This window comes from Cajanus cajan, chromosome 9 (genome assembly GCF_000230855.2).
Source record: "Cajanus cajan strain Asha chromosome 9, NIPB_CcT2T_4, whole genome shotgun sequence".
In the NCBI taxonomy this organism is placed as follows: Eukaryota; Viridiplantae; Streptophyta; class Magnoliopsida; order Fabales; family Fabaceae; genus Cajanus; species Cajanus cajan.
In genome coordinates this window covers 19979588-19999853 of record NC_138525.1, presented here as the reverse complement: position 1 = coordinate 19999853, position 20266 = coordinate 19979588, and the positions used below count along the sequence as shown (strand labels likewise).

Genomic DNA, 20266 nt, shown 5'->3' with positions numbered 1-20266 from the left:
GTCGGATTCTCAAAACTCTTCATTTTTACATTTCATAGTGTTAAGCACCGTTAAGGATGGCAACAAGGCGAGTCTGGTACGGGTTTCATGATACCCGTCCCCGTCCTCGTGAGTCAAACCCATCCCCGTTCCTGTCCGGTATGTGATTTTCATTCCCGTCCCCGTCCCCGTTGAGTATCGGTATATGACTATATCAGGATAATAATATAATATTTTATAAAAGTGGTGGAGCTTCGTTGAAACGGGTAGTCATGACCCTCCAAATTTTTTTCTTCTTTTTCTCTAAAAAGTATATCTTTTAATATATTATATTATAAGTAATTTAAAATATATGTATTTAAGTATGTTTTGGTCCTCAAAAATATTTTGATAAATCCTTAAAAAATTTTTTTTAATAGGATTTGTCACTATTTTTTATTATTACTATTTGGTTTCTGTCTTCATATAAATGTTAATATCTTTGTATTAAAAGTATATATGAGATTGAGATTTTAAATAGACAAAAATAAAGAGAACAATTTTTTGTTTTTAAATTAAAATAATCATATAAAATTTATAAAAATAATTAAAAGATTAAGATAACAAGTTACAAGTTTATGTTATTTCATCATTTTAAAAAAATTAAATAAAAAATATTTAGTAAAAATCTTTATCTTTTCCTCTAAATTTTCTTTTTATAAACATATACTACAACTATTTTTCATTATGATAAAATTACTAATTTTGAGTGTGAATTCAAGTTCGTAGAATTCATGAATTATTTGAGTTATCTTACAAACTTATTTAATAATCTTAAATTTAAGTTTTAAATATGTAACTATGTTTTTCTCTTATTTTGAAAGTAATGTATCTTATGATTAGAAATCACGAGGTTAAATTCTTGAAAAAATAGAGAATTAACTGAGGGGCAATTCATCTCTCTATAAGTGCTAAAATATATCATATGTTTGAAATGCTTGTCATATTTTATGGAAAAATGTGCAACTGTGTGAAAAAATGTGCAACTGTGTGTTAAATATTTTGAGAGAAATTTTATAACCCATAATAAGCTTATTTTAATTAAATGATGGTCTAAGGTATGTGTAATTTATAAAAAGGATACTTTTTTTTATTCTTCTCATGCACAAATAAAATTTGTATATTTCAATGATAAAAATAAAATTATATATTCTTATAATATTTATTTTTTTAATATTTTTTTCTATTTTATTTTAAAAATTAATACTACTTTAATTTATATTTATAAAATCTCATTTAAAATGATTATTATTTTTTATATAAGATTTAATTCATATTATCTTTTATATTAATTATTTTTAAACTAAAATATTCCTCATTAAAATATATTTTTATAATTTGATAAAATATATTAATTATATATTATTTAAAAATATGCACTCTAATTAATTTATAGAAAGATGATTATTAATTAGAAGAGATAAATAATATACAATATATATTCAAATTAGTTAAAATATATATAAGTATTAACTATAAAAAAGTAGTATAGTGATATTTTAGAGAAAAAAATATAAATAATAAAAATTTATTATTATTAATTAAATTAATTACTTTTTTTTTTAATATTAATCACTTAAGTAATTGAGTGATTTATATAGGAACAATCGTAGTATTTAATAATAAAGTAACTGTGCATATTATATGAGATATAATGATTTTAATAAAATGAATATATTCATAGTTCTCAAACAAGGAGTAAAAAATTGAGATTCCAGCTAGAGGTTCTGAAATATTCGGGCGAAAACGGTTATTATTACTGTTACGAATTATGAATAAGCAGGAGAGGGTGGCCCATGGAGCGATTGGGCCGAGCCCAGCCCTAGTAAGTATTGGGAAGTGAGTGAGTGGACTCAGAAAAAGAGTTGGTTAGGGTAGTTTAGAGAGGGAGAGGGTGTCGGGTGTTGGGGGGTATATAAAGTGAAACACATTGCTGCACGAGGTTAGGGCGCAATAGAAAATACAAGCCGTAGAAGAGGGCTTCGCTCTTTGTGTTCGTTCGCAAAGGAAACTCTATCCTTAGATATCGCGGTAAGCCGCTGCAGATCAAATCGAACCTCTCTTTTTTCCTTTTCGTTTCACTGATTTATTTTTGTGTGTGTTCTGTTCTGTGTCGTTTTTCTGATGTTGCGGCTGAAGCTTGTGTTGTTGTTTTTGTTGTGTGGTGCAGATGGATCGGTACCAGAAGGTGGAGAAGCCGAGAGCTGAAACTCCAATCGATGAAAATGAGATCCGGATTACTAGTCAGGGGAGGATGCGCAACTACATTACTTACGCCATGAGCTTGCTTCAGGTAATTTTTTTAAAAAATTAAATTAAATTAAAATTACTGAGGTTTTGTGAGGACTTGTTCAACTTGTAAACTGAGTGGTTTAAGTTTTGAATATGACCATGAACTTTTTTTTTTATTTTTTAATTTTTGTATTTTGTTATTATGTGGTAATTGTATGGTTGGGATTTTGGAGGGAATGTGAAGGAAATGGATAAGGGTGTGGTTGGTGGAGTACCTTACCTTGCCCTACTTGTTTGTACTTTTTTCTTTTAAAAAAATAAATGTGACCAATAAATTTATTATGTCAAGTATACCTATAATTAATGTAAAACTTAGATCTTTGAAAAATGATTTAAAGTGTGTGAGTCATGTAAATTGTGATGACCTCTTCTTTTCTTTCCCCCTTTGCTTCCATATTTTTTGTGTTTGAATTGAATATTGGGGGAGGAGGGGTGAGGGGTCTGTGTCCTGCTTTTTTTGCTGCGGAATTTCAGGAGCATTGGAGAAAGTGAAACAGCAGATAATATGAGTGTGAAGTCTTTATTTGTTGAACTATGAATTAAGAAGTTGATTCTCTATTTTCTGTGATATTCTGTAAGTTGACTTTATGTTATTTTTGTCTACACAGGAAAAAGGGTCTAATGAAATTGTTTTCAAGGCAATGGGGAGAGCTATTAATAAAACCGTAACTATCGTGGAGTTGATTAAGGTTTGTTTTGTTTGTTTCTGCGGTTAGTTGAGTTGGCCATTATCTTAACATGTCGTTTTGTTTGATGAGTATTTTATATTTTTGGGGTCAATGCAGAGGAGAATTGTGGGTCTCCACCAGAATACAGCAATTGGATCCACTGATATCACTGATACTTGGGAGCCCCTAGAGGAAGGCCTCCTTCCGTAAGAGCAACTTTTAAATAATAATGTTTTTCTTCTTCAGTGATGGTTGAAGTGTTAAACATTCTAATCAGATGGTTGATGGGGGTTAATTCTTATGCTAATTTTAACCTTCCCCATTTGCAGTTTGGAGACAACTAGACATGTGTCAATGATAACAATAACCCTTTCAAAGAAGGAACTTGATACATCATCTGTGGGGTAAGTTGGTTAGGGAGCCTAGTTTTGTTTTAGACATGCAGTATGCAGTGACATTTGTGCTTAGAAAATTGTAGAAAATCAGGGAATGAAACAAAATCTCTACGTACCAAATCAAGCTAAAGATAGAAAATAATTATCATGGAGATTTGGTAGCATAACTACCATATCCCTTTTATTCCAGAAAGAAATCCTCCTAATAATTAAGGTAGATTTTCAAAAATAAATATTCAAACCCCTTCTTTTGGTGCTCCAAAATAAGTTGTCTTATGTGTAGTTAGATTACCTTATTATAGTAGATTAGTGTAGAGAATCATGTGAAGTCAGAGACCTTGCTGGTGAGTGTTTTGTTTGAATTGGAAGGAATTTTGAAGTGAAGTACAAATCTAGAATATATCTAGAAGTGTACCATTTGATTACATTACCCAAATGATGCCTAGCCTTCTCAATTGGAGAGGAAATTGGTATCAAAATTATGTTTGCTAAAGTTCTATAAATAAAAAATATAAGAAAAAATAATATTAGATTTGGTGTGAATAGAGTGACATTGTATCTTTCTAAATGGGTTCTTCATTATTTTCAGTTTTTTCACAAATTGCTTGTTTGTTTAATTAAGCTTAAAAAGTGATTATGGATACTGCCTTTATCCAAACATTTTTCAGAAGTAACTACTTTTAGAGTGTGAGAAAAACGTTAAACTACTATTTGAAGATTTTTTAAAACATTGTTATAAATTTTTGAAACTAATCTGTCAATTAAAAAACATTTATTCCTCAAAATAAGATGAATCAATGGCCCCCTTAAATTTCTCTTTCATAAACAGTATGCATTCGGTATTATTTCACATTGGATAATGATATGAAAATGATATGGTCATAGCACATGTTAATTGTAAAAGGTAAACTCAGAGAAAATAAAAAAAACTCTGGCTTGAGTGTTAGAAATTGGAGTATATGTACTAATTATATGTGCTTACTTAGCAGGTTTCAAGATTTTATGTATCAAGCAATAGAGAAGCAAGTATATTAGTAATATAAACTATGCGAATTTAATGTAATTTTTAATTATGTGTTATTTTAGGTATCAGCCTCCATTACCAGCTGATCAGGTGAAGGCTGCTACAGATTTTGATTATGAAGGAGGTAGGTACCTGCAACATGTCTTTTTACCGCACTTAATAGTTTACATCTGTTTTAACTTTTTTGTTCTGCAGAGGGTTCACCTAATGGTCGTGTTCGAGGACGTGGTGGCCGAGGCAGGGGAAGGGGCAGAGGTATGTGTGTTGTGTGCATTATTTCATTTCTGCGAACCTTATGTTTATCATGTGGTTGTTATCACTGGGTTAAATATCTGTGATTGACGGATTGTTTAAATGAGTCCATTATATAGTTTCCTCATATTTATGTTGCAATTTCAATTTGAAATTATTGCCGTAGATGTTATGGATGATCACTTTTGAGAAAGTTCTGGCACAGGCTTATTCAGATATGTGAATACATCTTGATTTAAAGTTGATAGCCTTGTGATCTTTCTTAATAGTCAAACATTTAAAGATTTTCGCAACTCTGAATATCATGTTAACAAAGCATCTTTTCTGGAAAAAAAAACTTGTTCTTAGAGCATCTAAACACTAAGGAAAAAGTTGAAGAATGGTTATGCTGTTTTTGATATGACTACTGTATTTTATTTCAGGGAATGGTTATATTTCAGCTGATTACGATGATGGTGGTTGGGATCGTAGTAGGGGAAATGCTAGGGGCAGGGGTAGAGGAAGAGGACGTGGCTTTCGTGGTCGTGGAAGGGGAGGGTACAATGGGCCCCATGTTGATATGCAGCAAGATGGAGGATACAACCAAGATATACCTCAAGGCCGAGGTACATGATCCCTATCACTTGCTTTCATTTCTGTTGTAGGTATGTGTTCATTGGCTACCTGTGTTAGGCAATCAGCTTTTGCAGTTGCAATTCTGGGTAAGTGTTTGAACCAGTTGTGTAGGTGGTAGATGCATATGTATGTTGTCAACCATTACTAGGATATTGGCTTTTACCTCTTGATATTCTGGAAGTGGTTAAGCCAATTGTGTCTTATGGCCCTTGTTTAACTGTCTGGACTCTCTGGAGCAGTTTCATACATTACCTTAACCTTATCATCTATATTTTGCTTGTTCTTATCCTACATCATACATTTTTATCCCCTTAATGTCTGCGTGATGTGTTATGCTTTTAATTCAGCTTTTTGTAGAGCTGAGTGGTTGTGCCATTCACCATTTTGAGATTTTACACCCAATACTTGATTTTATGTTCAAGCTTGTTATTCGCAGCCTTTGTCAAAACCATCAGAGTCGTGCAAACTTGTTTCTATAGCTACTTTTATTGTTGTTTAATGTGATGAATTTTTGTTGTAGGTCGTGGCCGTGGCAGGGGGGGATATCGTGGAAGGGGTCGCGGCTTTAGATCCAATGGGCCAATCCAAGCAGCTGCCTGAGGCATTAGTGCAGATGACTTGACTAGTGAAAGAAAGCCATGTCTAATTTATGTTTTTCTTTTATTTGTTCAATTTTCTTCATTTCCCCCTTCTTTTTCTCTGGGGCCCCGAAGAACTGTAGGGCATTTTCTTCTTACAGTTTTATGTAGACTTTTAGTTTTGAGACTGCTGCCACTTAGGCACCCTTTATGTTTTAGACCTTGGTCAGATGCTTGAACAGTTGTACTTCTGTTTTGGCCCTGAATCTCATTCTTTAATTTTTATTTTCTAGAGATTTGTTTAAATTGATGCCTTTTATCTTTCCTCTTGATAGCATATGCATTGCTCCAGGACAATTTTCTTTGTTCGATTTCCATGTGCAGAGATGTCCAAGACTTCTAGTTTTGGCACTCGATATACAATTCAAAATGATATGGATTAGTCCTCGACCCCTTTCTTTTTAGAGGAGTAGAAATGGTATTGTTTTAATCAAAAAGAAAATTCTTTGTTTGCCCATGTGGATCAATATCATTGAGATTCAAACTTGAAACAATAAATTTGTTTGCGTTGTATACTTTCCTCCACCAGTCACGTTGATATGTTTATTTTTTTTTTTTAATAATTATTATGATTATTATGCTACGTTCTTGAGAATTAACATATTGTCTTCCCTCATCCATTATTAAAGAATTCGTTTAACATAACATATCTATGACATCACATAACATAATCTGTAATGATGACATTTATCAATGGTGTAGTTTAAATATAAATTTAAATACAATAAAATTTGTATTGAGTATGCTTTCGAAGGGAAATGCTTTTCAATAATGAAAAATGTTATCATCACACCATAACATTTTTTTAACACACTTTTATTCATTAAAATTAATTAAGAGTTACAAAATTGTGTAAAAGCCATCGATTATTTAATTTTAAGATAAATTTCAATCAGAGATTCAGAGCGTCATACTCCTCTTTCAATAATAGGATTGCACTTCGATTGTCTAAGAATTCAATCACGAGATAACATACTGTTTGTGGCATTATTGTTGATAAACGCATATGTACAAATATATTGCTTAAAAAGTACTTTTTATCTAATCTTTAATAATAATTTATTTTTTTTGACAAAATAAATGCTAAAAGCCATAACACTACCTTAAAACTGTCTTAACTTTTTTTTACTAAACTATCAATTCAGTTTCTCCAAGTTTATCAAATTAAGTATTAAATAGTTTACAACGTTAGCATCATCCTAAATCAATTGAGCTGGATTTTATTGAATTATTTTTCTTATTTAGTTCATAAAGTAATGGAATTCTATAAGTGATCTCTCAAGTTTTTAATAACCGTAAGTTTAATTTAATTTCTGAACTAATATTTATTTTACTAACATTTTGTACCAATTTGATGGATTTTTTAATGCTTAGTTATTTTTAATTTTTTAAAAATATTATTTATATAATCTTCATGTTTTAAGAATTAATTAAGAGAGGAAAAAAAGTAGGATTTTTTCATTTTCTTTTTAAAATAAAATAGTAAAGAAGAAGAAAAGTTTCCTGCGTTTAACTTGGGAAAGAAGGCTACCAAACAAAGTGACACAAATTACTTCCTCCCTGCGACTCAGGGTTTGCATAATTCACAGATCGAAAGACGTTACATTATTGTGTTGTTGCAAAAGATGAGTGAAGACGTGGAGATGAAGGATCAAGCAACGCCTTCACACTCGGTTTCTTCACTTCCTCCATCTACATTGCACCGTAAGTTTCTTTCTCATACCATATTATTTATTCAATTTCACGTTTCTGAAACATCATTCCATTTTAATTTTGCTAAATATTATTGATCTGACTCACAGATTTGAAGGAAATAGCATCAATTATTGAAACCGGTTCGTACACAAAGGAAGTTCGTCGAATTGCGCGTGCTGTGCGCCTTACATTTGCATTGAGGCTGTAAACTAACAGCACCAGTTCTCTCATCTTTTCTCGATTACGTTCTCGCTCCCGCTTCTGAACCTCATGCTAAGTTATCCTCTTATCTTCCTAATCCCAGGGTAATTATTTTTGCTTTTGCGCTTCACCTCTACTGTTGTAATTTGTAAACGTTAATTATATTTATATCCGTTTAGTTACTTTGATTTGTTCAATTATGTATTTACTTATGTGTATGAATGTGAAACATATTAAACTGTTTACTTGTGGTATTATAATGGATGTGATAGCCTTTGGTTTCTTAATTTTGTAATAATTGGCTGTATAGGAAGGTGATCAGGAAATGGAATTGGACACTGCAACATCTTCTGTTCAAACCTCTGCGGCGAAGCACTTGTTGCCTGAGCTAGAAATCTACTGTTACCTCCTTGTCCTACTTTTTCTGATTGACCAGAAACAATATGACATGGTTGAGTCCTGTTCCTGTATGTTAAGATTTAAATCAGCTATGCCAATAGACTGCTCATTATATGTTCCGGTTGCTTTAATTTTTCATTTAGGCCAAAGCTTGTTCCTCGGCTGGCATTCGGCTGAAGGGCATGAATAGAAGAACTGTTGATGTTATTGCATCCAGGCTGTACTTTTATTACTCATATAGCTATGAGCTTACAGGAGATCTTGCTGAAATTCAAGGGTGAGTTAGCTTCTTATCTATGCAGTTCAAGAATGAATTCAGGGGCAAATTTTTATACTGCTAAGGGGGATATGCAGCTGGTTGAGATTTAGCTTATTCCGAATTAAATGGCATTTTGTTTTCAGCAACCTCCTTGCATTGCACCGAATTGCTACCCTGCGCCATGATGAGCTGGGTCAGGTTGGTTTCTAACTCATAGGTTTGTTTCATAGGTGGGTCATGTTTTGTACTTACCTGATGATGTGATACAGGAAACGCTTCTTATTCTGTTACTTCGTAACTATCTACACTACAACCTATATTATCAGGCTGAGAAGTTGAGGTCTAAAGCTCCACGTTTTGAGGCACATTCAAATCAGCAGGTATAACTTTTACCTTCTATTTCTGGTCTTAGTACTTTTTTTTGCAATGATGCCCGTTTGTTGAACTGATTCTGTGATTTGTGTGTTTAGCTAGTCTAATTTACACTTCCTTTTGCTTTTAAAATTCCTTTTTACTTGCCATTTTATCCACACGTGTTTTGTTTCTTTTTTAGTTCTGTCGTTATCTCTTCTACCTTGGGAAAATTCGGACAATTCAGTTGGAGTATACCGATGCAAAAGAGTCTCTCCAGCAGGCTGCTCGTAAAGCTCCCAGTGCGGCACGGAGTTTTCGAATTTTATGTAACAAGTGGGCTGTGATAGTGCGTCTATTATTGGGAGAAATACCTGAGAGGACTGTCTTTATGCAGAGAGGAATGGATAAAGCTTTGAGGCCTTACTTTGAGCTTACTAATGTAAGTCCACATTATCAACCAGAGTTAGCTAATTTTAAGCCATAATAAAAGTGAATTTCTAATTTTTTTTATTTGATTGTGTTTAGTTCCTATAGTTTCACTTGTAATGAAATAGACAGTGCGTAATTATTACATGGCTAATAGGTCCTTGCTGTTTTATTTATTTATTCAACCATCATATGTTATAACTCTTTCAATATTATGATGTGGCAGATGAAATCCATGTTTCATAATTGGTTGTGGCTAATTTTTTCGACCCATAGACTTCATTTTGTAGTTATCAATCCACAACAGAAATGTGTAGTGGCCAGACCTGAAAATGCTATAGCGGTATTGAAGAAAGCAAGACGACCACTAATTTAATTAAAGAAAATGAAACCCCAAACTTCAAGAAATTCATGTCATGACCATAATAAGTCACAATTTACACTCACAATCACCATCAATCTAGGCATTAAGAACATAGGAATGAAATAAAGAAAATGAATGTTGATGGTGAGATTAATAGAAGAAGAACATGTTGTAAATATCCTAGTTAGATAAAATATCTGTAGAATCTTCTTATTTATTTTTCAACATATTATAGTTTCTTATTTCCTTATTTTGGAGGATTAGATTGTTACAAATAGATGTAATGAGAATGTAATCCGTATGATTGAAATAATAAAATCATTCTCTCTTTTCAAGTGAACACATTACATAATAACTAGAATGTGAACTGTGAATACTGACACCGAAGTCTAAAGAAGAAAAATAAGAACACAGAAAAAAAGGAAAAAACATAAAACATAGACATATAAAATGTGAAGGAACAGAGGTCAACAGAAGTAACTTTTTATTTTTTTTTGTAAATGATTGAGGGTCTCAAACCCTATAGTGTTTTGGAAGCAAAAAGTACATTAGAAAATGGGTGAGAAATCACAGTAATACCCCAGAAAACCCATAAACAAAGATGTTTAAGGGTAAAGAATGGTTTTTGAATCCCATCACAGTAGTGCTGCTATAGCACTTGAAATTTGAAAAGCCGCCATTTTGGTTATGATGGCCACTGGTCCACTGCTGAAAACTACTCCACGATTTGAATAGCTTAGTAGTTAGGATCACTTTGCTATGACACGCAATTGGCTATACCATAAATAAGTGAAATCACGCACTGATTCTATTTATAACCAAAATTGACTCAAATAGAAAAATTTTGAAACAGTTAGATACTACTTTTAGCCTGGTTTTATTGAAAGAGAACTCAGTCTAGGTCTGGTGGAAGCCTGGAAGCAAAGTGGACAATAAAGAAAATAGAATTGTGTTTTTTAATTTTTATTTTGATTCTCATTTTCATGACAGCTGATGTGGGAAAACTTTTTGGCAGCTTGGATGGGGGCATCTTGCTTAATATTGGTTGATGGTGCAAAAAAATTTAATCTGTAAGTTTCAACATTGGGCCTATGTCAAAAATAAGCTAGAACTGAAGAGACTAAGTGAAGTGCTAGTAATACAACCTCTAACACATACTCTACTATTGGTTATAATTTATTGAAAAATAAAAAAATTAGGAAAAAATTGTTAAATAAGTATTAGGACCTACAAAAAGTTGTAATTTTCAATAAATTCTAACTAATCGTAGAGTGTCTTCCTAGAATATCTCTAGGCCTCTAGTGACTTAATATACAATTCAACCTCCTATTATGAAAATTTCATTAAAATTTTGAATATAAAATGATGTCTGGGATTACAACCGAACACGGCTTTTCATCTTTGGCTTTTACAGTTTTACATTTGCAACATTGCCTTTGTTTAAGGTGATGCCATTTTGGCTTCTTGTTTATTTTGATGCATTTTACTTTTCATCAGTTAATTCACTCAATTGACTATTTTTTTCAACATTTTCAAGTAGATGTACTACTAAATATAGACCTTTATGTGGGTTTTTCTCAAGATATTTTTTTAAATTTATTTTATGAAATGACAAATTTATACAAAAATTTGAATTACTCTACATTGCAGTTATCAGACTTTAGTTAATGGTGTTATTTAATTTACTGAAAAATGAAAGACTGAACAGAGAATAAACAATTGTTCCTTGTTTGATTTTAATAATGGTCATATGACATAACAAACAAAAGATGGGGCACAGGACAGAAGTCTGAAGTCTAAACATTACTCAACTTCTTGTCCCGTACGCAGCACCCAAAAGTTTAAATTACCAATCAATTTGGCTAAAAGCCTAAACCTAGTCAATGCCAATGGTGAACATCCTATAAGCCCCATTGGGTAGTACCTCATGCAACCCCTTGCTCCACCTCCAAAACTGCTTGTGCTTTGCATTGTCCATCAAACAATAATAAAAAAAGTTGTGCTCTGACTCAGCTTCTTGTATGTTTTGATTTGCTTGTATTGTCCCTCAATGTGCATCAAATGCATTTTAAGTTGTATCAAATCAAATTTTTGTGAATAAAATTTCAAATTGAGAAAATCTGTCTTAACTTATTATGAAACAAAAGAGACGATAATGCAAACCATAGTACCATAGTTAAATAGTGTTGATAAGGGCTTCAAATAAGTAATGCACTTAAAATCCATGTTGTTTATGGTTTTAATCAGTTCAATTATATTTAGGCATTGAGCACCTATGACTCTATTTCGGGAGCGATAATCTCATAAATATTTGTGCATTCTTTTTTTACTTGCCCTTGTTTTTCTGTAGCAGGCTAAGGTTCTATTTGGAATGCACTAACTTATATTTTTTTATGCTTTTCGTCACAAATGGGTCAAGTAAAAAAATTGCTGTTCATCTTTCAGTTCTTTTCAGAAGCACCTTATGGAACGCTTTTGAAAGTTGTGCTGGAAGTTGAAAATTATCAAATACCTGGCTTAAACAAGTTTACTTTTGTTGAATTTCAAAAATAAAACACAATTTTATGCACTTGTATGGGCCTTTGTTCAATTTTCAATGCTGTTAGAACTTAGTTCGTGTGTTTCTAAATCATAATCTGCTGTTCTTCACATGAATTTGAGGCCCCTTCCAAATTCAATACAAATTCTTTTGGTAAAGTCCAAACCATAGCGTTGATGTGGTGCTTCTTAGTGATGGTGTTTAATTATGTTGTGGAATTTCAGGCTGTCCGAATTGGTGACTTGGAGTTGTTTAGGAATGTGGCAGAGAAGTTTGATAAGACTTTCAGTAGAGACCAAACTCACAATTTGATTGTTCGGCTGCGTCATAATGTCATCAGGACTGGTTTACGCAACATCAGCATATCATATTCACGCATCTCACTGGCTGATGTGGCTAAAAAGTTGAGGTTGAACTCTGCAAGTCCTGTTGCTGATGCTGAGAGCATTGTAGCAAAGGCTATCCGTGATGGGGCTATTGATGCTTCATTGGATCATGCCAATGGGTGGATGGTGTCTCTATTATAACATATGATGGTTGAATAAATAAATAAAACAGCAAGGACCTATTAGCCATGTAATAATTACGCACTGTCTATTTCATTACAAGTGAAACTATAGGAACTAAACCGGAGATATTTACTCTACAAATGAGCCTCAGTTGGCATTTAATTCTCGGATTGCCTTTTGTCTTAACATGCACAATGAAGCTGTTCGAGCACTGCGTTTTCCACCAAACACACACAAGGAAAAGGAAAGTGCTGAAAAGAGGAGAGAGAGGCATCAACAAGAGCAAGAACTGGCTAAGCATATCGCAGAGGAGGATGATGACGACTTCTGATAATGATTTGCTCTTTTTAACTTACCAGTTATTGTCTTCATTTCCGTAGTTACTCATATTTCTCCATTGGAGAACTTGCATTACCATTTCGTTTTTGGAGCGTTAAGTTTTATTTTATACACAAAAGTTATGAAGAAATCCTTTGCCATATTGAGATATTTACAGTTGGTTACAAATCATGGCCACACCAACGATTTGTTTCCTTGTTCGGAGAACTGTTATAAGATTTGAGAAAATTAAGACCGAGTTAGTGATTCAGTTCAGAAGTTTGACTATTGGAATGTATTTACTCATTTGCCCAAAAAAAAAAGGAGGTATTTACTGTGGTGGATAATGCTCGGTTTGAATGATGCTAGATAGAGAGAAAAGAAGTTGGAGAAAAGAGAGAATGCATAGAAAATAGATAGATTTTTAAGTATGGATTGAAAATAAGAAAGTAAAAGAGAAAGAAAAATGCGGGTATCGTAAAACAAATGGATAGATACATCATTTCAATATATTACTGAGATTTACAAAATAAAAATAAAAATAAAAATAATTTACTTCTCATGGGGAAATTTATTTTTATTGCAAGCTCGCTAAACTTTTCTCTTCCTGCCATTTCTTTCCATTCTCAAACAATACAAAGGTTATTTTTCATTTACATTTCTTTCTCACTTAGTTTTGTCACTGCAAAATCACTTTAAGCAATCGATGTATAACTGAGCTATTACAATAATTTTCTGTAGCTTATTGAGCATAAATATGTATTATATTTTTCTTTCCTGCTGTCGCATAAATGCTTTCTTTAAGTGATATGAAATAAATATGAAAGAAAGAAATAAGATAGTGGGGAAGTAGTATAAATTTTAATTTTTTGATAGGTCTCAACACTTCTATAGATTTATATAAAATCTCTTCATTAATGAAGAGATTATTTTTATCATGACTTCATTATTTCTTTTGTCTCTTCTCTCAGTTTTCACATTTTCCAAACAATTAAAAAACTTATTTTCTCTTGCACGTTTTTTTACACTTTTCTTTTCTCAAAATTACTTGAAACAATGGGAAAATGTTTCCTCCTTTCGTTTGTGTCGGAGATAGAATAAGCTGTAGCACTTAGATCTGGTTCCTTTTTTCAACTTTTGTTGATATTTTATAGTATTTGATATATTAAATTATTAAGATATTTTAAAGGGGGTGTAATTAGTCATATTTTTAGAAAATTGTAGCACAGTGATAAGTTAGCACTCGGCAATTATTGCTTGACGGTGCTTTTAGTTTTCATTCTTTTTGTCTGCTTGACTGTCAATCCCACAGTAAACTTCCTTTCCCCTTTTAGATTGCTTGACGGTGCTAGAAAATCGTATCATGGGTCGTTCAGATCAAGCTCATTATTTATGAACACTCTGGATAATTTATGAATTTCATTTACATGGGAAAATATAGATGTCATGTGTTATCAGATTGAAACCACGGTGATTAATTGAATCGCTAGCTAACAGACAACTGACAATCTGAGTAGCCAAAATGGGACATGTGGATGTAGCTCACAAAAAACGACACTATCATCATTTCCATGTGACCCTCCATGTTACGATCTATTCCATTTAATAAAAACCATTCCCTGTCATTTTATCCAAAAATGGAGTTACAGACCAATAGATCCATGTGGGACGAAAGAGGTTGGCATTGGGATCTGGGAGGGGCCAAAATAAAAAATTAAATGACCAAATGGGCTTGTGGGTTTTGAAACATTCACGGCTCTTATGTTGGGATGAGCATGTGGGTGGGTGAGTATAAGAGAAAAACCCAAGAGAACGTGGGAATAATTGAATATGTTCAGACTTTCACAGATAAATTTAATCCGATAAGTAATAAAAATTTGTTTCTTCAGTTCTCTCATCTTGCAGAACCTCACATGTGCCATCGTTGCCTTAGCTAGTCTAGTCCCTTATTTAAGGACAAAGCTTCTGTACTTGGAAATGACAATAATTGCCAATACAAATTCTAGTCACATATCCTTCAACCTCATCATCTCACTAGGCATTCACCAAGCAACAAAAAAATGGCAAAATTTATGCTTCTTTTGGCTACAAGCCTCATCATAGGATCATGCTGTTTCACAATTAATACCTATGCCTTCTCACCTTCTGGATGGACCAATGCTCATGCCACTTTTTATGGGGGTAGTGATGCCTCAGGAACTATGGGTAAGAACCTTTTAACACTAGATCTTTTCCCCCCCTACTCTTCAAAGACTGAATTTTTGTACTCATTGTATATGATTGATTGCAGGGGGGGCTTGTGGATATGGGAATCTGTATTCAACTGGGTATGGGACTAGAACTGCGGCTTTAAGCACTGCCTTGTTTAATGATGGAGCTTCTTGCGGTCAGTGCTACAAGATCATATGTGATTACAAATCAGACTCAAGATGGTGCATCAAAGGAAGATCTATCACCATAACTGCCACGAACTTTTGCCCTCCCAATTTTGCTCTTCCCAACAACAATGGAGGCTGGTGCAACCCTCCACTCAAGCATTTTGATATGGCCCAACCCGCGTGGGAAAAGATTGGTATTTACAGAGGAGGGATCGTGCCTGTGTTATTCCAAAGGTTTGAATCTGTTCTACACCTTGTTATATAAATATGACAACCACATGAACAACGAGTCATTATTTAGGCTTAATCAGTAATCTCGTGTTAGTTCTGGGTGTCAATTATATTAGGAAAATTTTGTTGCATATATATTAAAATGTAGATTCGAGTCTAACTTAAGTCAACATAACCAATTTGTAAAATTAAGGATAGTTATATATATATATATATATATATATATATATATATATATATTATTCTGGCCGTACCATTAGGTGATGTAGAATTTCTAAAATATTTTGCTTGTACTTTAAACATCAAATGTGAAGTTCTTAGGAATCTACATTTGTAAATGATTTAGTAATAATACAATAGTAAGTGATCTTTTAAGTTCAAAATCATCAATGATCGTTAAGATTTACTTTGATACTATCTTATAAGCTTATTTTAAGCTTAATTTTGACCATACCACTATGTGATGTAGGATCTTCAACAATATATTCTACTATATGAAACCAAAACATAAATATAACAATATTTATGCAGCGATATGACATTTTTGTGAATTATTTCCTTGACATGTTAATATTAGTAATGTTGCAGGGTTCCGTGCAAGAAGCACGGAGGGGTTAGGTTCACTGTGAATGGGAGGGACTACTTTGAGCTTGTGTTGATCAGCAACGTGGCTGGGGCAGGATCCATCCAATCTGTATCCATTAAAGGCTCCAAAACTGTGTGGATGGCCATGTCAAGAAATTGGGGTGCCAATTGGCAATCCAATGCATATTTGAATGGTCAATCTTTGTCCTTCAGAGTCACAACCACCGATGGAGAAGTCAGAGTTTTTCCAAATATAGTTCCAGCAAGTTGGACATTTGGCCAAACTTTCTCTAGCCCAGTTCAGTTCTAAGCTCACAAAAATGAGTCACAAGGGCTCTTGGAACGGCTGAGGCGTGCTTTTTATTTGACTGGAGCAGCCCGCCACCCTTCTTGTGGTTTTGATTATTTGGTGGACCAAACCCATCAACTTCAAGCCCTTCAATAAGGCACAATATATACATGCCTTTCATAATATTGTTACTATCAAATATCAATAATAGCAATCACCATCATGTCATAAGGAAGTTCAAGTATGTAGAAATCAAATAATTAAGCATCTTTCTTGTTTAAATTTATACTATAAATTGTTGTAATATGAATACTATAGTTGAAGTTGTGTCGCGGGAGTTGAGAAAATACTCATTCCCTAGATTTTTTGGTGTATTGTTGTCGTCACACTGTTGTGTATTAATTCCATCAAGCTTTTGGAAATTTAAAAATAAGATAAATCTACCTGGTTATTATTTTGATACCAAGGATCTCATCTATAATAATCTAGTGAATTTATGTCTAGAACATTAAAAAAATAACTTACTATAAGGCTTACATTGCAGGTCGCAAGTTACAAGGTAATCAGTATTTGATTAATCATATATGTTGTTATTTAGTTTTGTTTGTCTTGGAGAATATCTTCCAGATTCAAGTTGGTTAAGTTTAGTCAGTCATAAATAATCAATTAAACTTCTAATCAGTCTTATCATTATCATTAGGAGATCTAACCATTTTCCTAATATCGATCTTCTTAAGTCAGTCTTATAAAGTTGATGTCTAATTTAGAGGATACACAACCTTCAAAACTCGAGTATTAATGCGTGAAGAATTAAACGATTGGCCTCCCTAATCAGTTTTCTTGACTCAAGCCTCGTGAAGTCGGTTCACAACTTGGAGGTAACAATTACAAATTTACAATTAATAGAGCAAAACCTGTTAGATGCAAGATTCTCTAACAGCTATCAGAGAATCTACGTGTTTTTGATTGATTAAAGCACATGACATGAGTTAATAAAAGTGAGACACGACATGAGCTGGCACCTTTTTAACTAATGTCTCACATAAAACCGTGTTGGGGTAGCGACACATGTTTACCCTTGATTTCAGAGGAACTGAAACTCGATCAACTTCAGTGAAGATGTTACTACGTAGCAACATCTCGCTTGATATCAAGTAACAGTTTTCTGGCTGTACCTTCATTGAAATTTCGACAAGTTTCCAAAAACTTTATGGATTTAAATTGCTTACGATATTCTTGTTGAAAATATCAAACAACATTTATTATTAAAGTTTATTTCAAATTAATGAAATATTATTAAAAAATTTATCATTATAAATTTTAATTATAGGAATTATAAGTGTTATTACACTTTTATGAATATTTACATTTATCATTTAATTTTTATGTTTATGAACAGAATTAGTTATATGTTTTTTTTTTAATTGAAAAGTTTAAGTATGAATAAAAATATGAATTTTAGTCTTCTAATTTTCTGAGTTCCTACAATTGGTACCAGAGATTATTTTGTTCTTGAGGGACTTGATAAGGTTGAGAGTTCCACCAAACACCTAAACACTTATATAGAGAATTGAAAACGTAATATGATTATTCAGTCCAAACATTGTCAGCATTTGATGGTGAGAATTATCACCTATGGGCAGTTAGAATGGAGACTTTTGTTGATGCAAATGATCTTTGGGAAGCTGTTGAGGAGGATTATGAGGTTGGTCAATTACATGAAAATTCAACACTTAATCAAATCAAGTATCATAAGGAAAGAAAGCAGCGAAAATCAAAGGCAAAGTCTTGTCTATTTTCTGCTGTTTCTCAATCAATTTTCACCAGAATTGTGACCCTAAAGTCAACAAAGGCTATATGAGATTTTCTCAAACAAGAGTATGAAGGAAATGAGAGGGATGCAAGTGCTGAATTTGATCAGGGAGTTTGAGATGTAGCGAATGAAGGAGTCAGAAATGGTGAAAGAATTCTCTAACAAACTTCTAAGCATTGTAAACAAGGTGAGGTTGCTTGGGACAAAATTTTTCGATACAAGGATAGTGCAAAAAATCCTTATGACTCTTCCTAAGAGGTTTGAATCCACCATTTCCTCTTTTGAAAATTCCAAGGATTTGTCAAATATCACTTTAGTAGAATTGATGTATGCTTTGCAAACCTAAGAACAGAGGAGACTCATGAGGGAGAAAGGCATGATTGAATGTGCTTTACAAGTGAAATTGAAACTCAATCATGGTTACAAAGGAAAGAAAAAGAAGGCTCAAGGGAGCAACTTTGAACAAGGAGAAAGTTCTAACAAAAGTGGTAAAAGAGATGATGAGAAACCAAATCATCCTCCTTGTCAGCACTATGGAAAGAGAAACCATCTCCACTTCAGATGTTGGAGATAACCTAACTTACGCTGTAACAAATGCAATCAGCTTGGTCATATTGCAAAATTTTGCAAGAACAAAAAATAGTCTCAAACAAAGGCTCAAGTGGTTGAATAACAAGAGGAGGAGGGGCAGTTATTTGCAACAACTTATTTTACCACCAGTAACAATTGTGAGTGCTGGCTGATTGATAGTGGATGCACACATCATATGACCTATGATGAAGAATTGTTCAAGGAACTCGATAGGACAACTGTTTCAAAATTCAAAATTGACAATGGAGAGTGTATAGTTGTGAAAGGGAAGGGCACTATTGCAATTGCAAGTTATTTAGGTACACAAATAATCACTGATGTACTTTATGTACCTGAAATTAATCAAAACTTGTTAAGTGTTGGTCAGTTGCTTGAAAAAAGCTATAAAATTCTATTTGAAGACAAAATGTGTTTGATCAAAGATGCAAGTGGGCACGATCTGTTCAAGGTCAAAATGAATGGAAAAAGCTTTTCTTTAGATTTAATGGAGGAGGTGCAAGCTGTTGTTTCAAACACGATTAATGTTATTGAGCTTTGACATAAGAGAATTGGTCTTTTTAACCATGTTGCATTGCTGAACATGAAGAAACACAATATTGTGAAAGACTTGCCATCATTGGAAGATGACTTAAGTAATTGTAATGCATATAAATATGGGAAACAATACAAGCTACCATTTCCACAAACTAGTGTAGAGCATCACAGAAACTGAAATTGATTCACATAAACCTTGGAGGACCTCTACCTAAATTATCTCTAAATGAGAGTAAATATTGCATTCTCTTGATTTGACAAGAATATGTTGGATTTATTTCTTGAAATTTAAATATGAAGTTACAGGAATTTTTTTGGAGGTTCAAGGCTTGGATTGAAAATCAATCTAGTTGTAAAATTTAAGTTCTACGGTTTGATAATGGAAAAGAGTACATTTCATATCAATTTAATTCTTTCTGTGAAGAGGTTGAGATTGAGCACCAACTTACCACTCCTTACACTCCACAACAAAATGGAGTAAATGAGAGGAAGAATAGAACAATAATGGAAATGGCTAGAAGCATGATGCATGAGAAAGGACTTTCGAAGAAGTTTTGGCCTGAAACTGCAAATATGATTGTGTTTCTATTAAATAGGCAAGTTATGCTAGGAAAAACTCCTTATGAACCATGGTATGGCTATAAACCTTTGGTTCAAAACTTCAAAGTTTTGGCTATATTTGTTTTACTTATGTGCTAAAGGTGAAAAAGGATAAGCTAAACAAAAAGGGCAGAAGCAAGAATTTTCATTGGCTATATAGCACACCTTCAAAAGCTTATAGAGTTTACCAATCACAAACTGATAAGATTCTCATAAGCAAAGATGTCCATTTTGTTGAAAGATAAACAATGGAGCTGGGAGAAAGATGATTGGAAGCAA

The 20266-nt window shown here is 33.0% G+C and overlaps 2 protein-coding genes and 1 pseudogene across 3 annotated transcripts; all 3 read left to right on the top strand.

The window, feature by feature from the left end:
- Positions 1 to 1891: 1891 nt before the first annotated feature.
- LOC109816700 (uncharacterized) lies at positions 1892 to 6148 on the top strand. The gene is made up of 9 exons (XM_020381786.3): positions 1892 to 2049; positions 2189 to 2311; positions 2919 to 2999; positions 3096 to 3184; positions 3308 to 3382; positions 4460 to 4521; positions 4593 to 4652; positions 5072 to 5254; positions 5785 to 6148. Exons 2-9 carry the CDS (start codon positions 2189 to 2191, stop codon positions 5862 to 5864), a joined length of 753 nt encoding a protein of 250 aa, XP_020237375.1. The 5' UTR covers positions 1892 to 2049; the 3' UTR covers positions 5865 to 6148.
- Positions 6149 to 7393: 1245 nt separating this feature from the next.
- On the top strand, positions 7394 to 13245 carry LOC109816681 (putative 26S proteasome non-ATPase regulatory subunit 3; annotated as a pseudogene). The gene is made up of 9 exons (XR_014429807.1): positions 7394 to 7606; positions 7705 to 7902; positions 8109 to 8249; positions 8341 to 8474; positions 8600 to 8654; positions 8726 to 8836; positions 9010 to 9249; positions 12364 to 12653; positions 12760 to 13245. The product of XR_014429807.1 is annotated as a putative 26S proteasome non-ATPase regulatory subunit 3 (transcript).
- A 1555-nt stretch (positions 13246 to 14800) lies between these two features.
- On the top strand, positions 14801 to 16909 carry LOC109816680 (expansin-A11). The gene is made up of 3 exons (XM_020381759.3): positions 14801 to 15171; positions 15257 to 15578; positions 16164 to 16909. The coding sequence occupies exons 1-3, from the start codon at positions 15027 to 15029 to the stop codon at positions 16468 to 16470; spliced, it is 774 nt and encodes a 257-aa protein (XP_020237348.1). The 5' UTR covers positions 14801 to 15026; the 3' UTR covers positions 16471 to 16909.
- Positions 16910 to 20266: the final 3357 nt, after the last annotated feature.

What these genes read in the sequence shown, in the direction of transcription:
- LOC109816700 (XM_020381786.3), top strand. Translation starts at nt 2,189, where the DNA reads ATGGATCGGTACCAGAAGGTGGAGAAGCCGAGAGCTGAAACTCCAATC. An exon ending in ACGCCATGAGCTTGCTTCAG is followed by an intron (nt 2,312 to 2,918) that starts GTAATTTTTTTA and finishes TTGTCTACACAG; the next exon opens with GAAAAAGGGTCTAATGAAAT. An exon ending in AGATATACCTCAAGGCCGAG is followed by an intron (nt 5,255 to 5,784) that starts GTACATGATCCC and finishes TTTTTGTTGTAG; the next exon opens with GTCGTGGCCGTGGCAGGGGG.
- LOC109816680 (XM_020381759.3), top strand. Translation starts at nt 15,027, where the DNA reads ATGGCAAAATTTATGCTTCTTTTGGCTACAAGCCTCATCATAGGATCA. An exon ending in TGATGCCTCAGGAACTATGG is followed by an intron (nt 15,172 to 15,256) that starts GTAAGAACCTTT and finishes GATTGATTGCAG; the next exon opens with GGGGGGCTTGTGGATATGGG. An exon ending in GTGCCTGTGTTATTCCAAAG is followed by an intron (nt 15,579 to 16,163) that starts GTTTGAATCTGT and finishes GTAATGTTGCAG; the next exon opens with GGTTCCGTGCAAGAAGCACG.